At 27.0% G+C, this 17,343-nt stretch overlaps 1 protein-coding gene across 1 annotated transcript; it reads right to left on the bottom strand.

Moving 5' to 3' along the window:
- Nucleotides 1-320: 320 nt before the first annotated feature.
- Nucleotides 321-17,343, bottom strand: LOC145835106 (solute carrier family 2, facilitated glucose transporter member 5-like). Its single transcript, XM_082942646.1, has 12 exons — nucleotides 17,169-17,343; nucleotides 16,080-16,187; nucleotides 14,018-14,144; nucleotides 13,494-13,667; nucleotides 13,033-13,148; nucleotides 10,457-10,619; nucleotides 9,427-9,614; nucleotides 5,370-5,483; nucleotides 3,701-3,896; nucleotides 3,260-3,387; nucleotides 2,488-2,618; nucleotides 321-1,337 (listed from the first exon to the last, which is right to left on the bottom strand). Exons 1-12 carry the CDS (start codon nucleotides 17,199-17,201, stop codon nucleotides 1,265-1,267), a joined length of 1,551 nt encoding a protein of 516 aa, XP_082798772.1. The 5' UTR covers nucleotides 17,202-17,343; the 3' UTR covers nucleotides 321-1,264.

The raw sequence follows: 17,343 nt of genomic DNA, 5'->3' as shown, positions 1-17,343 counted from the left end.
GTATAAAACTACAATTTTTTTATTCTTTCTAAATGACTTTTTTATATATTTTAAATAAAAGTTAATTTCCATTATAAACTTTATATTTATAACATAATAATAAAATACTATAAATTAAAATTTTCTACCTTTTAAATAGTGTTATAAATCTATAAAGCTTCACTTATGGATTAAAAAATGAATTGAATTATTAAGAACAACCTAAATCTGATTAAGATGCATACATTTGTATTGTATGAAAATTGTATACTGAAAATAAATGAAAAATACTTTAAGTATGGTAAGTAATATTCAATAAATTAAATACAATTGTGTGTTTATCACTCGATTTAAATTTATTGAATAGGAAAAACAAAAACTGTTGAATGAAAAAATTACTAAAACATAATAATTATCGCACCGTTACAACTTAATCTTTTTAACATTTTTTTATTTAGACGGTGCATAAAAAGGGCTTTAGGTAACTAAAGCAGCAGAAAAAAATTCAAACTTTAGTATTATTTCCAAAAATTACAACGCTGCAATGAAAACTTTGAACATGCAATTAAAAAAAAATTTTTTTAATGTTTCAAAAAAATTAAAAAGTCTGTAAAAATTTTGGACGAATAACTTTTTTTTCATTTAGAAGTAAAACATACATTTAAAGAAGAAAATAAATCAACATAATTTTTGCAACCAAATATTCTCAGACATAATAAAATTGAAAAAACGAAAACGAAATGCAATAAAACACATATTTATAACAATATTGTGTATAAACGGTTAAAATAATCAATATTCAGTGGTGAATTATTTCGAGGTTCAAACTTTTAAGTTGTGTATTTTACAGTAATGTTGATCATAGTTATACATAGCACATTTATTAAAACTATTTGATTAAGATAATCTTTAAAATACTAAATTAATCAAATACAGAAACTTTTTAATTTATTTTGTTTAGCTAATAAAAATAGGTAGTAATTTAGTTTGTATGATAAAAATACCCACATTTTTACGAGAGTGTAATAGCAATAAATAAAAGAATGCAAATAAATAAAAGAAAAACTTCGATAAAAGAATTCAAAAAAATTTAGATTCTGAATATACAAGTACCTTACAATACTAAAACAAAATTATTAAAATACTTAGTTTTGAACAGAAATATTTTTGAGAACTTTTTTATTTTATTTTTAAGGTACACACAAAATTATAGCATCCAGGTTTTTATGAATTGGGTAGAAAGTGATAGTGCTTTTGGGTAATACCCAGCTTCAAAAGTGGTCGTTTACAAATCGTCCCTATTGTTAATGGGCTTCAAAACTGACTGGTCGTTGTAATTCTGCACGTGGATTCCGTTCCTAATAAAATTTAATTTTATTAATTTGTTTTTGTTTGCTAAATCATTTGGCGGTTAGTAGATCTTTTAGGAAACTTTAAGTTAAACTAGTTATAAAATTCTAGTACAGTTTAGCTTTATAAATATTTTTAGCCAGATTAAGTTCAATTTTTGAAGTTAGATTTAATTGTTGTATATATTAAAAACAAAGCTTGTATTTATAAGGTAAAAACCATCTTATTTTTAAACTTTGTAAATAAATATTATAACTATTCGCATTAAATTGTGACCAAACATTTTCCAGCTTTGTTTAAGAAAAATGCCTTCGAAAACAAAATGAACAAAGTTAAAACAACAAACTCATTCGTAGTCAAATGATTTCAATCAAAACAAAATCACTTGTATGTGCAACAATCATGACATTGCAGAAATTTACAAAGATGCAAAAACAACTATAATTTCTACAAGTCATCTAAATTTAATCCCTATTTTCATGTGGGTTTGTTTGTTTCTTCAACAGTACTTTAATTGTTTATTATTTTTTGTGTTTTTAGTGAAAATTGTCTTGGAATTTTAAGAAAACTGTTGTTTTCAATAGACCTTGTTTTTCAAACACAATCTTTTTTACTTTTAGTTTTGTTGTATTTCAATCTTATGTGGTTTGTCTCGAAAAATAAGTGTATTTTTTCTTAGATAATCATTAATACTTATGTTAGTTTTAAAAGATAACTTATAAAAATATATTGAGCTAGTCCGTAAGATTCTCACCTACTTACTATTTTTTTGAAGTTTAATATTAAAATATATAAAAATTAAAAGTTAAAGGTAATCAAACTTCGTTTCAGGTTATTTTAATATTGTACTTTGCATAAAAGTTGTTTGTATGCTGACAACCCTTGTTTTAAATCTAAATTTAATTTACAACTTTTGGAAAACGACGCCAACAAATAAAACAAACAAACAAAAAGTAAACGATACAACAAACAAAAATTCAAAAAATAATACATGTAAAAATATTCAAATGATTAAAGTTTACAAGGCTGTATTTTAATCCAAAGTGGTTTATTTTGAAAAAAAAAGTATATTTATTTTTAGAAAATCATTAGAAATTATTTTAGATTTAAAGGTAATTCATCAAATTGTTTATTAAAACAGAATGTAATAAAACAAACCTCTTTGCAAACATTTGGTTGATGTCGTTGAAAGTCTTTCCCTTGGTTTCAGGCATGACTACTTGCAGGTAGACTGTTGCCAACACACAAACCGCCATGAATATCAGGAACACGTACGCTCCTGTCACTTCCTGCGAAAATATATTGTGTAAAGTTCCTGTGAAAGCATATCAAACTGCTATATAATAGTCGTATATATGTCCATGAATATATATATATTAAAATATGAAAAAAAGTATGCTCATGTTACCTCATATGAAAATATTATATCGTATAAATTTCCAGTGAAATAAGCAAAAATACATGTGTTCAAATTTACTTTGAATATTAACAGACGCATGTATTAGTCTTTTTTTTTTCACTAAATACAAACTCAATATGTTAGAATGCTCAATTGTCTTTTCATTTGTTTTAATCAAACCATCGTTAAATTTTTACAAAGCCTTAACTTTATCAAGTTGTTTCAAACAGCATTCGAAAAGTTGCTTGTCAGTTGAAAACATACAGGTGTATTTCAAAAGAGACTCAAATTTACTTTTTAAACTCAAATGCTAGCTATGTACTTTAACACTTTATCAACACGAGTTTTATATATCTTTTAAATTACAAATACCTACAATACAAACCTACATAATATTGCTATATATATCAACATACGAACCTGAATTATACAAACCGAGCATAGTTAAACGATCGAAAATTATATATTTATTTTTAAATACATATACTCAATACAAACCTACATTATATATACATAGCTAAACACACGAACCTGAACAGATGGGAACGAGATGCCGATGATGAAGTTGCAAGCCCAATTCACGACGCATCCGATCATAGTGGCCGCCGGTCGGGCCTCCTGGGTGAACAGCTCGGCTGTCAATATCCATGGAATTGGTCCTGTGAAAATTTATTGGTTACCAATATGGTCCTGTGAAAATGGGTGAGTTATAAATTGGTTCAGCGAAATTATATTAGTTTTTAAATGGTCCTCTTAAAATGTAATTACTAGGAAATTGTTTCTGCGAAGTTATATTAGTTATAAATTAGTCCTGTGAAAATACATTAGTTATAAGTTGGTTCTATAAAACAAATCAGCTTCAAGTTGTTCCTATGAAAGTTCTCAGATCAAACTTGAACATTAGTTAAACTCCAACACACTAAACAAATATAAGTTTTTATTGAAAAATTTTTGCACAAACAAACAACCAACCGGGTCCGACCGCGAATCCGACGATGTAGAAGATGACGAGGGCGATGGAAAGGTGACCAAGGGAGCTGTTGCTCTCGCCCTCAGGGACGCTCTCCAGCATCTTGAGGACGACGGTGAGCGCGATGCACGACAAAATCATCGAACCGAAACCGAACACGATGAGCTTCTTGCGCCCCACGCGCTCAATCACCACCACCTGCGAGTTAACAACTTTGTTTATTATGTTCAAAAATATTGTTCATAAATTAATACCACCTGCGAGTTGATGGAATATATTAATTAATATTTTCAAAAATATTGTTTGTATATTACTACTCCTTAATTTTTTAACCCAGCCAACGCGTACCACTACCTCAGGTGTCGGCAGGTAAAAAAGGAACATTTTTTATGTGCTTCAAAAACCATATTTAAAGAAAAATTTTTTGAACAAAAAAATTTAGGCGATAGAATATCCTTTAAATATAACACAAAAATTTACCACCACCTGCGAGTAAACAACTTTATTAGTATGTTCAAAAAAATTGTTTGTAAATTACTACTACCTGCGAGTTAATAACTTTATTTAATATATTCCAAAAAATGTTTGTATATTACTACTCCTTAATTTTTTGATCCAGCCAACGCGTACCACCACCAGACACTTATAAGAAAACTTAACATTTATTTATTATTAGCAAAAAAGTTGTTGATGCAAACAAAAAAGGGTTCGGTTACTGATACCTGCCTACTGTTGGAAAGTTAGAGTGAATATTTTACTTGTAAAAAACTTACATAAATACTTTTATAAAATGTTATAAAAATATTCTGGTTTAGTTTTTATCAGGATGTTAAACTTTTTTTTTGAAATTTGAATCTACTAAAATTTTCATAGCTTTAAATTCATGCTACAAATTTAACAAGACTTACATGAGTCAGCAGTTTTTAATTAGTGCAATATTGCTGTTAAACATTAAACACTGTTCAGCAATTTTGTAATATACTCAAGAGTGCTACTAACATTAAAAACTTTATTTTCTCGTCCACTTGATGATTTAAGAAAAAAATCATTGCTATGCATTTAATAAAACTGCTTAAAAGATAGTTTTCATAGGAACCAAAAGTTAAAACAATATCAAAAACGCTATAAAAAGCGCCAACGTAGTTTTGAATGCCAACTCAAATACCGCCCATTGTGAATGGCCATTCATTGAAACATTCAACAATAAAAAATTGGTTTGTTAGTGAGAAAATTTCACTGTTCAATTGTATAACACTGCCTCTTTCACAAACAGGAGAATATTTGTAGTAATTTAAGTCAAGTGCCATTGTGAAAACTTTTAATATGTTTGCTGACATAGCTTTAAGGAAGTACTACTTTAACTTTTTAAGGCTTACAATAAAAATGTACTTAATTTTTTTATAATCAGATTATCATGTTAATGATTTGCATAAAAATAATTAAAAAGAACTATTTAAAATAATTTCATGATAAACTTTTATTTTGTACTCAACTTGCAAGAGAACACAAGCTGATTTTTTAAAATACTCGACTAACAAGGTTCTACATTATCAAAATTAGTCATTGTTTTAAACAATTTCAAATTCTTTTTTCATATTTCTCCGTCCACAAGTTAATAACCTCAGCTCAAAAACAAAAATGTTAAAAAAAAATATTTTTTAACAAACTAACGGAAACAACGGTCAACAGCACGTTTACGGCTCCGACCCAGATGCTGGCGTTGTCCTGATCCGATCCCTTGGGGATTCCCGCCGCGTCGAAGATCCTGTTCGTGTAGAAGAAGACCTGTGAAAATACAATAAATTTGAAAATTAATATTACGTTACAGTAAAACAAGAAAGATTAATAAGAAATAACAAACAAAAATTTAAAAACATCTGATTTTGCTTGGAAAAACACCTGTCGGCAATCAATTATTATAAAGTTATTATAAAGAAGACCTGTTAAGATGAAAAAAAAAATTAAAAACAGGATTAAACAAACAACAAAATAAAAAAGTATGTGTTAATAAAAAACATTCTGTTTGTGTTGAAAAAGAACTGTGAAAATTTTAATAAAAATATTAAAACAAAAAACATACAAACCACTTTTTTTTTTGTTTATAAGTCTTGTTTTTTTGTTGTTTTCTCAAACAAAAGCTTTTTGTTTTTCAACAAAGAGTAAAAACTTATTGTGGTATGTTGTATAGAGCATTGTTGAACACAAAAACCAATAAAATAAGTAAGATAAAGATAAGTTTTCAATAAATTTCAGAGTAATATAAATAAAAAATACACATTGCTAAATTGTAACTTTATGCAATTTTTTTTTCTTTATTCAGTTATATAAAAAACCTGTGATAAATTTATAAAATAAACATAAAATTAAAGTTTATCATTAAGTTTAAATTTGAAAATAAATTTAAATAAAATCTATAGTTTAACGTATTCTTAAATCAGGTAAAAGTTGATTGAAACACTTGAAACTTTATACTCAAAATTATAAAAATTCAATACTTAATAATCGTGGGAATATACTTTATTTTGCATTGTGACAATAATTCAACTAATAGAAAATACAGTATGAACTTTAAGTGTGTTGTCTTAAGCGAGTAACGATTTGTACATTAGCAGTTAGAAGTTATAACAACATTAATGCTCATAAACAACTTAAGACTACATCTTAATATGTTTTAACAAGTAATTTGCTTAAATTTTTCCATTAAGTTATTGATAATTTTTTTATCAAAATAGTAAACTTTATCTTAGTTAAACTATTTACTAAAAGATAAACAAAGCATATGACTTGAAGTACAAAAGTATGACATTGTTTACATATTTCATAACAAATAAATAAACATGATCAACTCATGTAAACTGTTTCATTTGTTCAAAGTTTGCTCAATACTTAATGTCACTGAAAAATTTATATTAAATACTAATACTTAAGTTTAAAAAAAACTTCAACATCCAAAAATTTTAATATTTTTCTAAACAAACGAATCAAAGCCATATTTTACATGATTAGTTTATAATTTTTCCGCATAATTTAAAGCTAAAACAATCTATTCAATTTTTAATTTCGAAAACTGATTAGACATCACAGCCCATAAAACCACACATATAAAACAAAATTATTAATGTCTTATTAATTTTTGAGGGCGTTATCAAACACACCTTTTTTGATGGAAAACAAAAATAATCGTAAAAAATTTAAATGTAAACCACTATCGAAACTATCAAAAGTAAAAGATAACTTAATTATACAAAAAATTAAGTAATTAAAAACAACTCCTATTAAAACTCCTATGACAAGCCCATACTCTCAACGAACCAGAGTGCAACTTTCAATAAAGCTGAGCCAATAGAAACCAAGCAAAAGTAGCGAATCAAGATGCAAAAAGAGCAGAAATAGGAAAGTTCTCACACACAAGCAAAAAAGCGGTAAAACCGGTTGCCAAACATTTCTATTTGTGTCAACGTTGATGAACTGCTACTTTTTGTATCGGATATTCACATCAATAAAATCAGGTTTAACCAGTTTCGAACTTTAATGTTTCGTGTCAACTTTATTTAATTTTCAACAAAACAAGCATTTTGAGACAGGCTTTTTAAGCTCGGCTAGTTTAAATTATTCAAAATGAATATACTTTTTACAAGATAAACTAAATTGATCATTTAAAACCATGTTTTAGACTAATTAACTAATTTACTTTATCATAAAAAAGCTAGTTTTATTAAAGCTTATTAGTATAATAAAATCTTATTTTAGATACGCCCAATTAAATGTGCTTGTAAATTATGTTGTAATTATCTTGATGAATTTAGAAAAAAAAAAAATTTACTTTAGCATTAATAAGGCTTAAAACCAACAAATTAGCTAATTTAATCATTTCCTTCACAACAAATTAAACAAAAGTGTTTTTTGAGGAAATGATGCTTTGAAATTATGACTTCATTCTTATAATACAACACAAAATATAAACTTTCTTGATAAAAACTATACTATATTACACAACAAAAAAGTTTAAAACGCTTTTAATATTAGAAATTTTTTTATCGAACAAAATTTTCAACTATTAATCGCACAAAACTGTGTATAAAAATTATTAAAACTTGAAGTAATTATAAAAATTGTGTACAGTTTGTAAAACATTCTTTCAAGTGCAAAACATTAAAATAAAACTACAACTTGAATTCCGCAGGCCAATTTAACACGCGTTCTTTTGAAGATCAAGGAAAACTCGATAAAAATTTTCCAAACCCAATTACAACGAACCACTATGCATACTTGAACGGGCGCTCAAACTTATGAATTATTAAGAAAAGAGCGCTGTGCTAAATCGGGCCAATGAGAAACGCGATGCGAAACTTGTTAGCCAATGAGGATCGAGAAAAAAGCACGCCCATTTCGAATGACGTTTTCAATTTTGTTTAGTACCAGCTAAATACGTATTTTTGCTTCAACATTTTCCAGTGAGCTAATTTTTCTGCTTTTTATCGTTCAACGTTATGCTTTTATTGCACCATTTGGAATTTAATCTATTGAAAAATTATGCTTATTTGGAATACAAAGGTTTTGAGAAAATTTCAACAGCTTTTTAAGTGCATTATTGTATTTTAAACTAATAAACTGAAGAGCCATAAATTAAAAAAGAATGTGTGTGACCTGGTTTACTAGACTTTTAAAATGTTTTGAATTTAATTGAGGTGATAAAAAAACTTATGTCTATTTTGTTTTTTTAGAAAGAATGGTTTGAAGTTAGTCTGCTTTTTATATTAAATATTGGACAACTTTGGTTAATTTGATTTACATACACTAAAATAGCTTTAAAAAACCTCAGAAAAAAACTGTCTCAACTCTTTTAAAAAACAAAAACAATATATTCAGAGATCTTTCGTTTTATTAAAACACTTTCATTTTATATTCAAATAGAATCTAAAAAAATTAGTTCTAATAATTTGTTTTTCAATTGGGTTTAAAAAGCTTTTTTCTATGGTTTTTTTAAACAATTTTTTTTTGTTTTTTTAGCAAATATTACAATCAAATTTTAATTTTTAAGAAAATAAAATTTGAACAGAATAGCTTTTTACAAACAATTTTTTTTTTATTTTTACATATCTCACACAATATATTTAACAAATTTAATGAAAATAACTTTTAGAAATTTAAACTTATTTTTTATTGAAATCACTTAAATAAACAATAGTATGAAAGATTTTGTATAACCACTATTACACTGAAAAATTTTTCCACTATCTTTTTAAAATATTTTCTAAACAATTATCACCATCTGAGTTTGTTTAAAACCAGTCAATTGTAAATAATTATGTTGACAATGTACATATACACATTTCTTTACTTTGAAATAAGAGATAATGAACCACAATATTAACAACAAGATATACTTAGTGTTATAAAATACGTTAAGTTAATCAAACTAGCTTAAAACAAACCAAACTAACAGTACTTTTACCACTCAACTGCAGCCCAACCATCATTACAAAAAATTAAAACGTATAACAAATAAGTAACTTAAATTAAACAATTACAGCATTGGTTCCACTGACTTGTTGTGCCACCGTCATTACGACGATTGTGATGATCATATGATTTAGATTAATATAAATATAATAAACAAACAAATACTAACAGCATTGATTCCGCTCAACTGCTGAGCGACCATCATTACGACGATGGTGATGAGTAATTAATTTGAAATAAAACAACAAAACAAACAAATACTAACAGCATTGATTCCGCTCAACTGCTGGGCGACCATCATTACGACGATGGTGATGAGCTGCCACCGGACCGACTTCTCGTTGACGACCTGCATCAGCGTCATCACCTTCGTCTCCGCCGCCTGCTCCCCCTCGCTACGCATCTCGTCCATCTCCGCCGACACGTTGTCCGTTCCGCGCAACTTCACCAGCTCTGCGGGGTTACATTTATGACGGGTCAGTTTTACTGGTTAGAAAATATACTGGCATGTTTGTTTACAGAGTTACATTCACTTATATAAGACTTTTTACCAGTTTTGTGGTTACGTCGGTGTTCGAGTATTTATTTATACACTCAACGAGTTGATAAGTTGTTAGTATTATTTGATTTGTTAAAGTGGCTCAGTCTTGAGTTGGAAATCAAAACTAGAAACTAAATACATTAATACGTTGTCAGTTTCATTAGTTCTGTTTTTTTTTTGGAAAGAAAGGTGGTATACATGTTTATTTACGGAATACAGGTACACTTACTTCTATAATATTTTAAATACCTAAAAGGAAGTTTTACCAGCTTTGTTTATTAGGAATTCTTTTTTTTATGACTTGTACTTTTATTTTACCAGTTCCGTTGGGAGGAATAAGTAATATGTTTATTTGGAATTGTTTCTTAAATACATGTAGTAATTTAGGCATTACTGATTTGTTGACATATTTATTTAAATTTTAAAGCTCTGTTAAGGGGGTAAAAATTTTGCTTGCTTAAAACTTTTTTCAAATGGAGTTCTTATATGCTTCGCGATACTTTTCATGGTAAGAATAATTACCCAAGATCGCTGATATGATTAAGGTAGATGAACATTTTTGTGTAAAACTACTTTTTATTAATTCTTTAAATAATTTAAGCTCAAAGACAAAATTAAAACAACAAAAAGCAATAGAAAAGTTGTGGAAGAAAACTGACCGTTCCTGGCGTTATTAGAAATAATTAATAATAAATAAATCAATTAGAATAAATTCCCAAATTCAAAATAAACAAAAAGTTGTGGAAGAACTGACCGTTCCTGGCGTTGTCCTCCTGGTTGAGATCGAGGAGGAGGTACCTGGGAGACTTGGGCATGAGGGCGCAAGAGAGCAGCTGCAGCAGTGAGGGCAGGAAGGTGAGAGCCAGCAAGATGTTCCAGGTCTGCGCTCCTCCCAGCACGTAGTCCAACCCCAAGATCTGTTGAATTTTATAATTATTAAAAATATAGTGGAATTTATCGTACAACCCTGAATTTGTTTATTGGAAACTAGTAGAAAAAATATAGTGGAATTAGTGATACAATCCCAAGATCTGTTTAATAATTTAAAATGATTAAAATTAGTGATATTATGAACCAATCTCAACATTTCTTAGGGAAGTAAATTTGAAAATTTCAAAATTATTAAGAGCTCCTAAACCAATTGAATGTTCTTTTTTTACGGAACTTATAGTTAGATATTTAACTAAGTTCTTGTTCTTCAAAACTGAATAGTTCCGTGAAAAACAACACTGCAAATGGAGTAGTGTTTGAACATACAACTAAAAATAACAGCATTAAACATACAAGAAGTTTAGCCATAATTATTACAGTTAACAGTCTCATAATAACCATGAAATTATTAAACTATTAACTGGGTACGGATAATGGTCATAATAATATAATGTTCATGATTAATCTTAAATACTGATGAGTTTGATATGTGTGAACCATGTTAAATATTTTTTACTGCGATTTTTTAAGCTTTATCCAATACAAAAACACGCCTTAAAAGTATAAAGGTAATATTTATAAAGGAAGTGATGTTATATTCAAACGTGGAGTTTTCCACATGTAACAAATACTATGTAGTATAAATTCTTTAAAGTTTATGCATGAACAATTACCATGTATAACACCTGATACTTTAACCTTTAAAATTCGTTTATTTTGTGCCAATAACACATATTTGTATAATAAGTTTTATACTTACTTTTATATTTACTGTAACTTTTGTAAAGTTTTCCAAAGATCATACAGGTAAGTAGTTTTACAAGTAATATAAAACTTATTGGTACTAATTGAAACTAAAGCTTCCTAATACATTGGTGATAATCATTTAATTGAAAAAAAGAGGGTTTTAGTAAATTTAACATTAATACATTTTTTATGATCAGTTTTTATCTTACTTTTATACTTATTTTAACTAATTGCAAGCTTTTCAAAGATAAACAGGTTAGTAATTTTAGATAGTACACAACTTTATGGCACTAATCAAAATCAAAACTCCACTTAATTATAATACTTTAATTGCAAAAACAAAAGTAAGTTTTAGTTTTGCAAACACCAAACACATGAGCCCTTCCAACACTTTAATTTTTAAAAGCCACAGTTGTTTTTTTACGCAAACATTATCTTATCTTGGTTAAAAATTAAACCAAGTATAATATTAAAGCCGTTTCCTGCCAGTCCATTCAAACTCGCCTGTAGATGCTTTCATATTTTGCTTTACAACTTTTAGTGTTTTGTTTTCACAGATTATTAGTACTTAGTGGTTTTTGCTTTGCTGTTTTGAAGATATCAATAACAACATTTTAACTTGTGAATGTTTTTATTGAATATTATTTAATCATAATGCTCTTTGTGGTAGACTGTTTTTAGAACTTGATTAACTTTGTCACAACTGAAATTAAATCATTACAACAGCCTTTAAATTTGAATATTTTTAGTTGTGAGTAAATAAAAATTTTCCTAATCTAACTGCTAAATGATATTATGGGTTTGTGTTTTAAAACTTTTAACTTCTTACTTAAATTAATTTCAATAAATAAAAATCATACTTTTTAACAAACAACCTTTCAAAAGTAAATAAACTTGAAGTTAGTTTTTGAAGGGCAGATCACTTTAGTTGTTTTTAAAAAGGGTTAATTATTGCAATAAAGTGTGGTTAGAACTAAGTTTTATTCATAAAATTATTAATTGTTCAACTGTTTCTTTATAAAACAATTCCAAAACCATAAATCTTATCAATTAATTACAATTTTAGAACTATACACTGAAACATTATAAATTCATAGGAAGTATTTTTTAAGGAGAAAGTTTTTATTCTTAATAAATTTACTTGAGATTTTTTTATTTCCAAAATTGTCTACAATTATTAATTTTCTTAATAACTATTCTTCTATCACACTTAAATAAAAAAAATTTTAAACTCAAGTGTGTGTAAAAACCACAACTAAAAACTGTTTTTGTTAAAAATGTTACAGTAAAACAAAAACTATAAAATTCCCAACAGTTCTGAGTATTTTAAACTTAATAACTTTTTAAACTAAATCTACAGTATTAGTAATTTAACTTCCAATATCTTAAGATTTTACTTTCAAAACAATGTTTCACTCAAAAGAAGGTACAACAAGTTAATAATAAAATCTTTGATCTTAGTGGTAATAAAATTATCCTCATAAAATGATAGTAAAAACTATAAAATATAAAAGAGACAGTACAGTAACTACCTAATTAAGTGCTACGACATCACTTTTACCATAAAGGAATTTGTTTCAAACCTACGTTTTGATACAGAGGAAACTTAAATACATAAAAAGCAAAAGTTTAAGTATTATGACGTCACAATACCTGCGCAATCAGGATTCCGATCGTGATGAGGAGCTGGTTCAACACACCTATGGCTCCTCTCCACTCCTTGGGAGAAAGTTCGCTGATGTACATTGGCACCAGTCCCGTGGCCAGCCCTGTGTGATGTCATAATGGTTGTTGATTAATAATTTGTTTGTTTTTTAACATGTTTATTACTTATTTAAAACAAAGACTTTTTTGCTTTTTTTTTAAGTTTTATTTTAATTGTGTGTTGTTTTTCACTATTATAAAGTAATTTTAACATGAATTTTGAAATACTGTTACTTAAAAAACCAGCAAATAGAGCAGCTTTTTTTTTTAACTAAGTGTTTTTTTAAAACTTTTGTATTTCTATTGCAACTTTTAAATTTTCAAAAATAAAGGTCCATTTTTTTGTTGTTCTATGATGTAAATTGTAAAAATTCATCACTTCAAATTTTTAAAATCAAGTTCAAACTGACCTGCAAAAATACCAATGAAAACCCTTCCGACCAGGATGGTCCAGAACACGTCAATGGGCTTGCTGATTCCCATTAAAATGGCGGCCAATAAGGAGAAGACGTTGTTGAACATCAGTCCATTCTTCCTGCCGAAGCGTCCCACCACGCTGGACACCATCAGGCTTCCGATGCAGCCTGTTGATTGGTTGAAAAAGTTTGAAATATATCATCATTAGTGGAAAAAAATTATTGGTTTAAGAAAATTAATTTATTTATTTAAGTTTTAAAATTTTATCTTAGAGTTCCATGTGTCTGTCTTAACAAACTTAATAAATAGAGGACAAGTACTTTTATAATAGTGTATACATTTGAACCTAAACATTTTTAATATCATTTACTTTATTGTGGCACAAAAACATTCAGGTTCAGTTCGTGTTCAACCCACGGGCCAAATTAAACTAAACATCCATCTCTTGAAAAAATATATGAATAACAGTCAGCTTTTTGGCTGAATTAATTGAAAAAAATCCAAAAACAAAACGAACCAGCGGCAGGGAACGCAGCAGTGATGATGGAGTAGTAAAAAGTCCTCTTGTCTTTCAAACCATCCTTGCACTCTCCTGTCCCGTTCGTTAAGTTCACTTGGCACGGGTAGAAGTTGAATTGGATCTCCTGATAGTTTGTTCAATGAAAAATGTGCAAAAAAAGGTTTGGTTTAACAAAAAAAGTTATAATAATTTTAAATGAAGTAGAGTTTGAACTTTTAAAATCATGTGGCTGAGAATTGTTAAAATCAAAACTACTGTTTTTATTGAAGTTGAATTGGATCTCCTGATGTCAAAAGGTTGTGTGAAAATTATAACAACTTAAATGATACGATTATACTTTATAAGATTATTTATACACAAGCAGTGTTGAATCTTCTGTTGTTAGGATTTTTTTAATGGATTATAATTTAAATTTAAAAAATTATTTTCAAAAATCAGTGGCTATTTAATAAAAAAACTTAAATTCAATCTGTAATGGTTTTTTTCAATACACTGAACAGAAATCACATTTAAAAAAAAATCACTTGCCATTTCATAAAGAATACTTTATTGTTATTTGAATTGATTTTTCCTTTATAAACGTTATTTTGAGGAAATAAGTTGAAATTTATCAAAAATCTTTACAAGAGATTTTGTGAAAACATATGCCAGATTTTACCAAAAAAATGCAAGCTTGAATTTAAAGGGGTTAGTTGCCTAGTTCAAAACAACTAATGGTTGTTTCTTTACAAGATTGTTAATAGTTTTTAAATTATAAAATATATTTTTTTTTAAACAACTGAACTGTATTTTCTGTTATAAATGTGTGGTTTTGTGAATATGTGCCTAAAAAATATTTGATTTCACTAAAAACTTACAAGCTTAACTTATAAAGTTTAAATTATTATTTTTTAAATATCTGTGGTCATTTAAAAACAAAATATTTTGAACATAAACAGATTTAGGTCTTCATTTATAAAAGGAATGTGAAAAATGTTCTGAAATTTATTACTAACAAAAAGTTGGTATGAAAAGTGTTAATTAATTTACATCAAACCTGATAAAGCCACTAACAATAACAGCAACTCATTTAAAATTTGAGTATATTTCTATAAGTTAGCAAATTTTTGTTAGAATAGTTTAATAAGTTTTGCGACTGATGTACAGTATTTATTAATTGACTATTTTTTAAATGTTGTCCAGAGTTTGTATTTTCCATTTTAAACAGTTTCAAATTTGGTTTCAAATGTTAAGCCAGTATAACTTTTTTTTTTAAAGGTTGAATAAAACAAAAATGATAAGCTATTAATATTGGGTAGGTGTCAAATATGCACAAAGTGACACTTTTGCACAAAGACACTTTAACACAAGTTTTTTTTTTTACTCTCATGAAAAAATGACCCTAGCAAAAATATCATTGTGCATATTTTACTGTCCCCATTAAAGCTATGCTCTTAATTTTTAAAAAACCTTTTAAATAAAACCTTTTAATAAACCTTTTAATAAATTTAATAAACCTTTTAAATTATTTGGGAGCAGTTTTATCATTAAAACTTAACCAAAGAACTTGACAATTATAAATGAACTGTTTCAAAAGAATTAACAAACAGAAATATATTTTATTTCTTTGGATGGTAAACTTTATTTTGTTATTTTACATACTTATGAAAATTTCTTAGTTTTTTTAAAGTATATTTTAGTTTTACTTTTTGAATTTGCAAGTTTACTTCACAGTTTAAAACAGCTTTCAAGTTGTTATTAAACAAATCAAGAACTTGTACCAACATTTATAATTCTCTCAAACATTATAAGTGGTTTTTGTAAAGCTCAATTACAGTTTAAAATTTTCTGAGTAAACAGGTTGTTTATTGTATTTTTTTTAATTAAACAAATTCAAAGGTCATTTTAATGCAATTCAATGCAAAAAAATGATTTTTTATTTGTGAAACAATTGTACCATTTTTTCAATATTTCATTTTATTTAGTAAAAATTTTTTCCAATAAAGCTCAGTGTATAAATAAATAAACTATTCAGTTACTTAAACTTAAATATATATATATATATATATACAAATCAAACCTCAGTTGGAGCGTTAAGAGATGCGATATTGTATCCATACTGGAAGGCTGCCCCTAAAACTGCCATGAGTACTCCCATCACTAGGGAAAAAGTTACCCTGGGCTTCGGCTGTTGTTAATAAACTCATTAAAAAGATTTATTTGATATTACTTTTACAATTGTACATATTAAACATAACAATGACAGTAATATAACAAAGTTGCTACTATTTGAGAAAAAAGCCAGCCAGAGAACTAAGGCACAAAAATCTTGACTTATTATAAACACCAATTTGAAGAAAATTGGATGAATCTAAGTTGAAAATACATCCTGATATTTAGGAAAGTATGAAAACAAGCCTGAGTTTTGCAAATAAGATCAAACAATCCTGAGTATTTTGTATTAAATTAAACTGTACTGAGTTATCCTGAAAGTGTGGCAATCCTATTACACTTTAACAGGGTTTTGTTTAATTAATTTCAATTAAGAGTTTTATCAAGACTCAAACTAACTTAAAAAATTTAAAGCCAAATAAACATATGTAAGGTTGCTATAGTTATACAGTTTTAAGTGGCTATGAAATTAAGCAGCTGGTTTTTTATTTATTTATTAATAAACTTAAGTTAAAGTAACAATATTTAAATTTTCTTAATTTAGTTTTACCATAACCAAACAACTTTTTTAATCAATATTTCATTTTGAAATTTAAAACTCTTAAAAAGTTTTCAATGTTTAATTTTTAAATTTTGTTTAAAATACTTCTACTATTATTTACAGTTTTAGGACCATTTTAAAACTTTTTTTTTTAATGTAAAAAGATATCAACAAGAGAAAAGACCTTAATATTTCTCAACAACCTTATTTTTTGTTATAGCTTAAAACAAGTTAAATTAAATACCTCATTATAATAAGAAACAGTTGAAAGTGAATCAAACTTGAACATTTTCAACATAATAACTTGATGTTTTAGTTTTTTAAAAACTTAAGTTTTAACTAAAATTTTATTATCAATTTCAAGTATGTGAGTTTTCAATGACTCAGAGTTGAGTAACAATTAATTAAATAATATACATTAGTTATGACTACTAAATAAAAATAAAAACTATTAACCTGATCAGTGTACATAAGTTTCTTTTCAGTCATTTTGTATAGTACTTAGACTCAAATACTGAAAAATATATCAATTTTTCTAATGTTAAGATATGTGTTAGTATAAAAATTTCTTTATTTGATTTTAAGCAGTTTTTTTTTTACTTCGAAACTGCAAGATTACTTTAAAAATCCA

This window comes from Thalia democratica, chromosome 4 (genome assembly GCF_965202585.1).
Source record: "Thalia democratica chromosome 4, ktThaDemo2.hap1.1, whole genome shotgun sequence".
NCBI lineage: Eukaryota > Metazoa > Chordata > Thaliacea > Salpida > Salpidae > Thalia > Thalia democratica.
The sequence above is the reverse complement of the archived record's forward strand: the minus strand, read 5'-3'. Positions and strand labels throughout refer to the sequence as shown.

Coding starts and splice junctions, on each gene's coding strand:
- LOC145835106 (XM_082942646.1), bottom strand. CDS start 17,201: ATGACTGAAAAGAAACTTATGTACACTGATCAG. Junction 3,388..3,700: donor CGGATTCGCGGTCGGACCCG/GTTGGTTGTTTG, acceptor AAATTTTCACAG/GACCAATTCCATGGATATTG. Junction 2,619..3,259: donor TCTCGTTCCCATCTGTTCAG/GTTCGTGTGTTT, acceptor ATATTTTCGCAG/GAAGTGACAGGAGCGTACGT.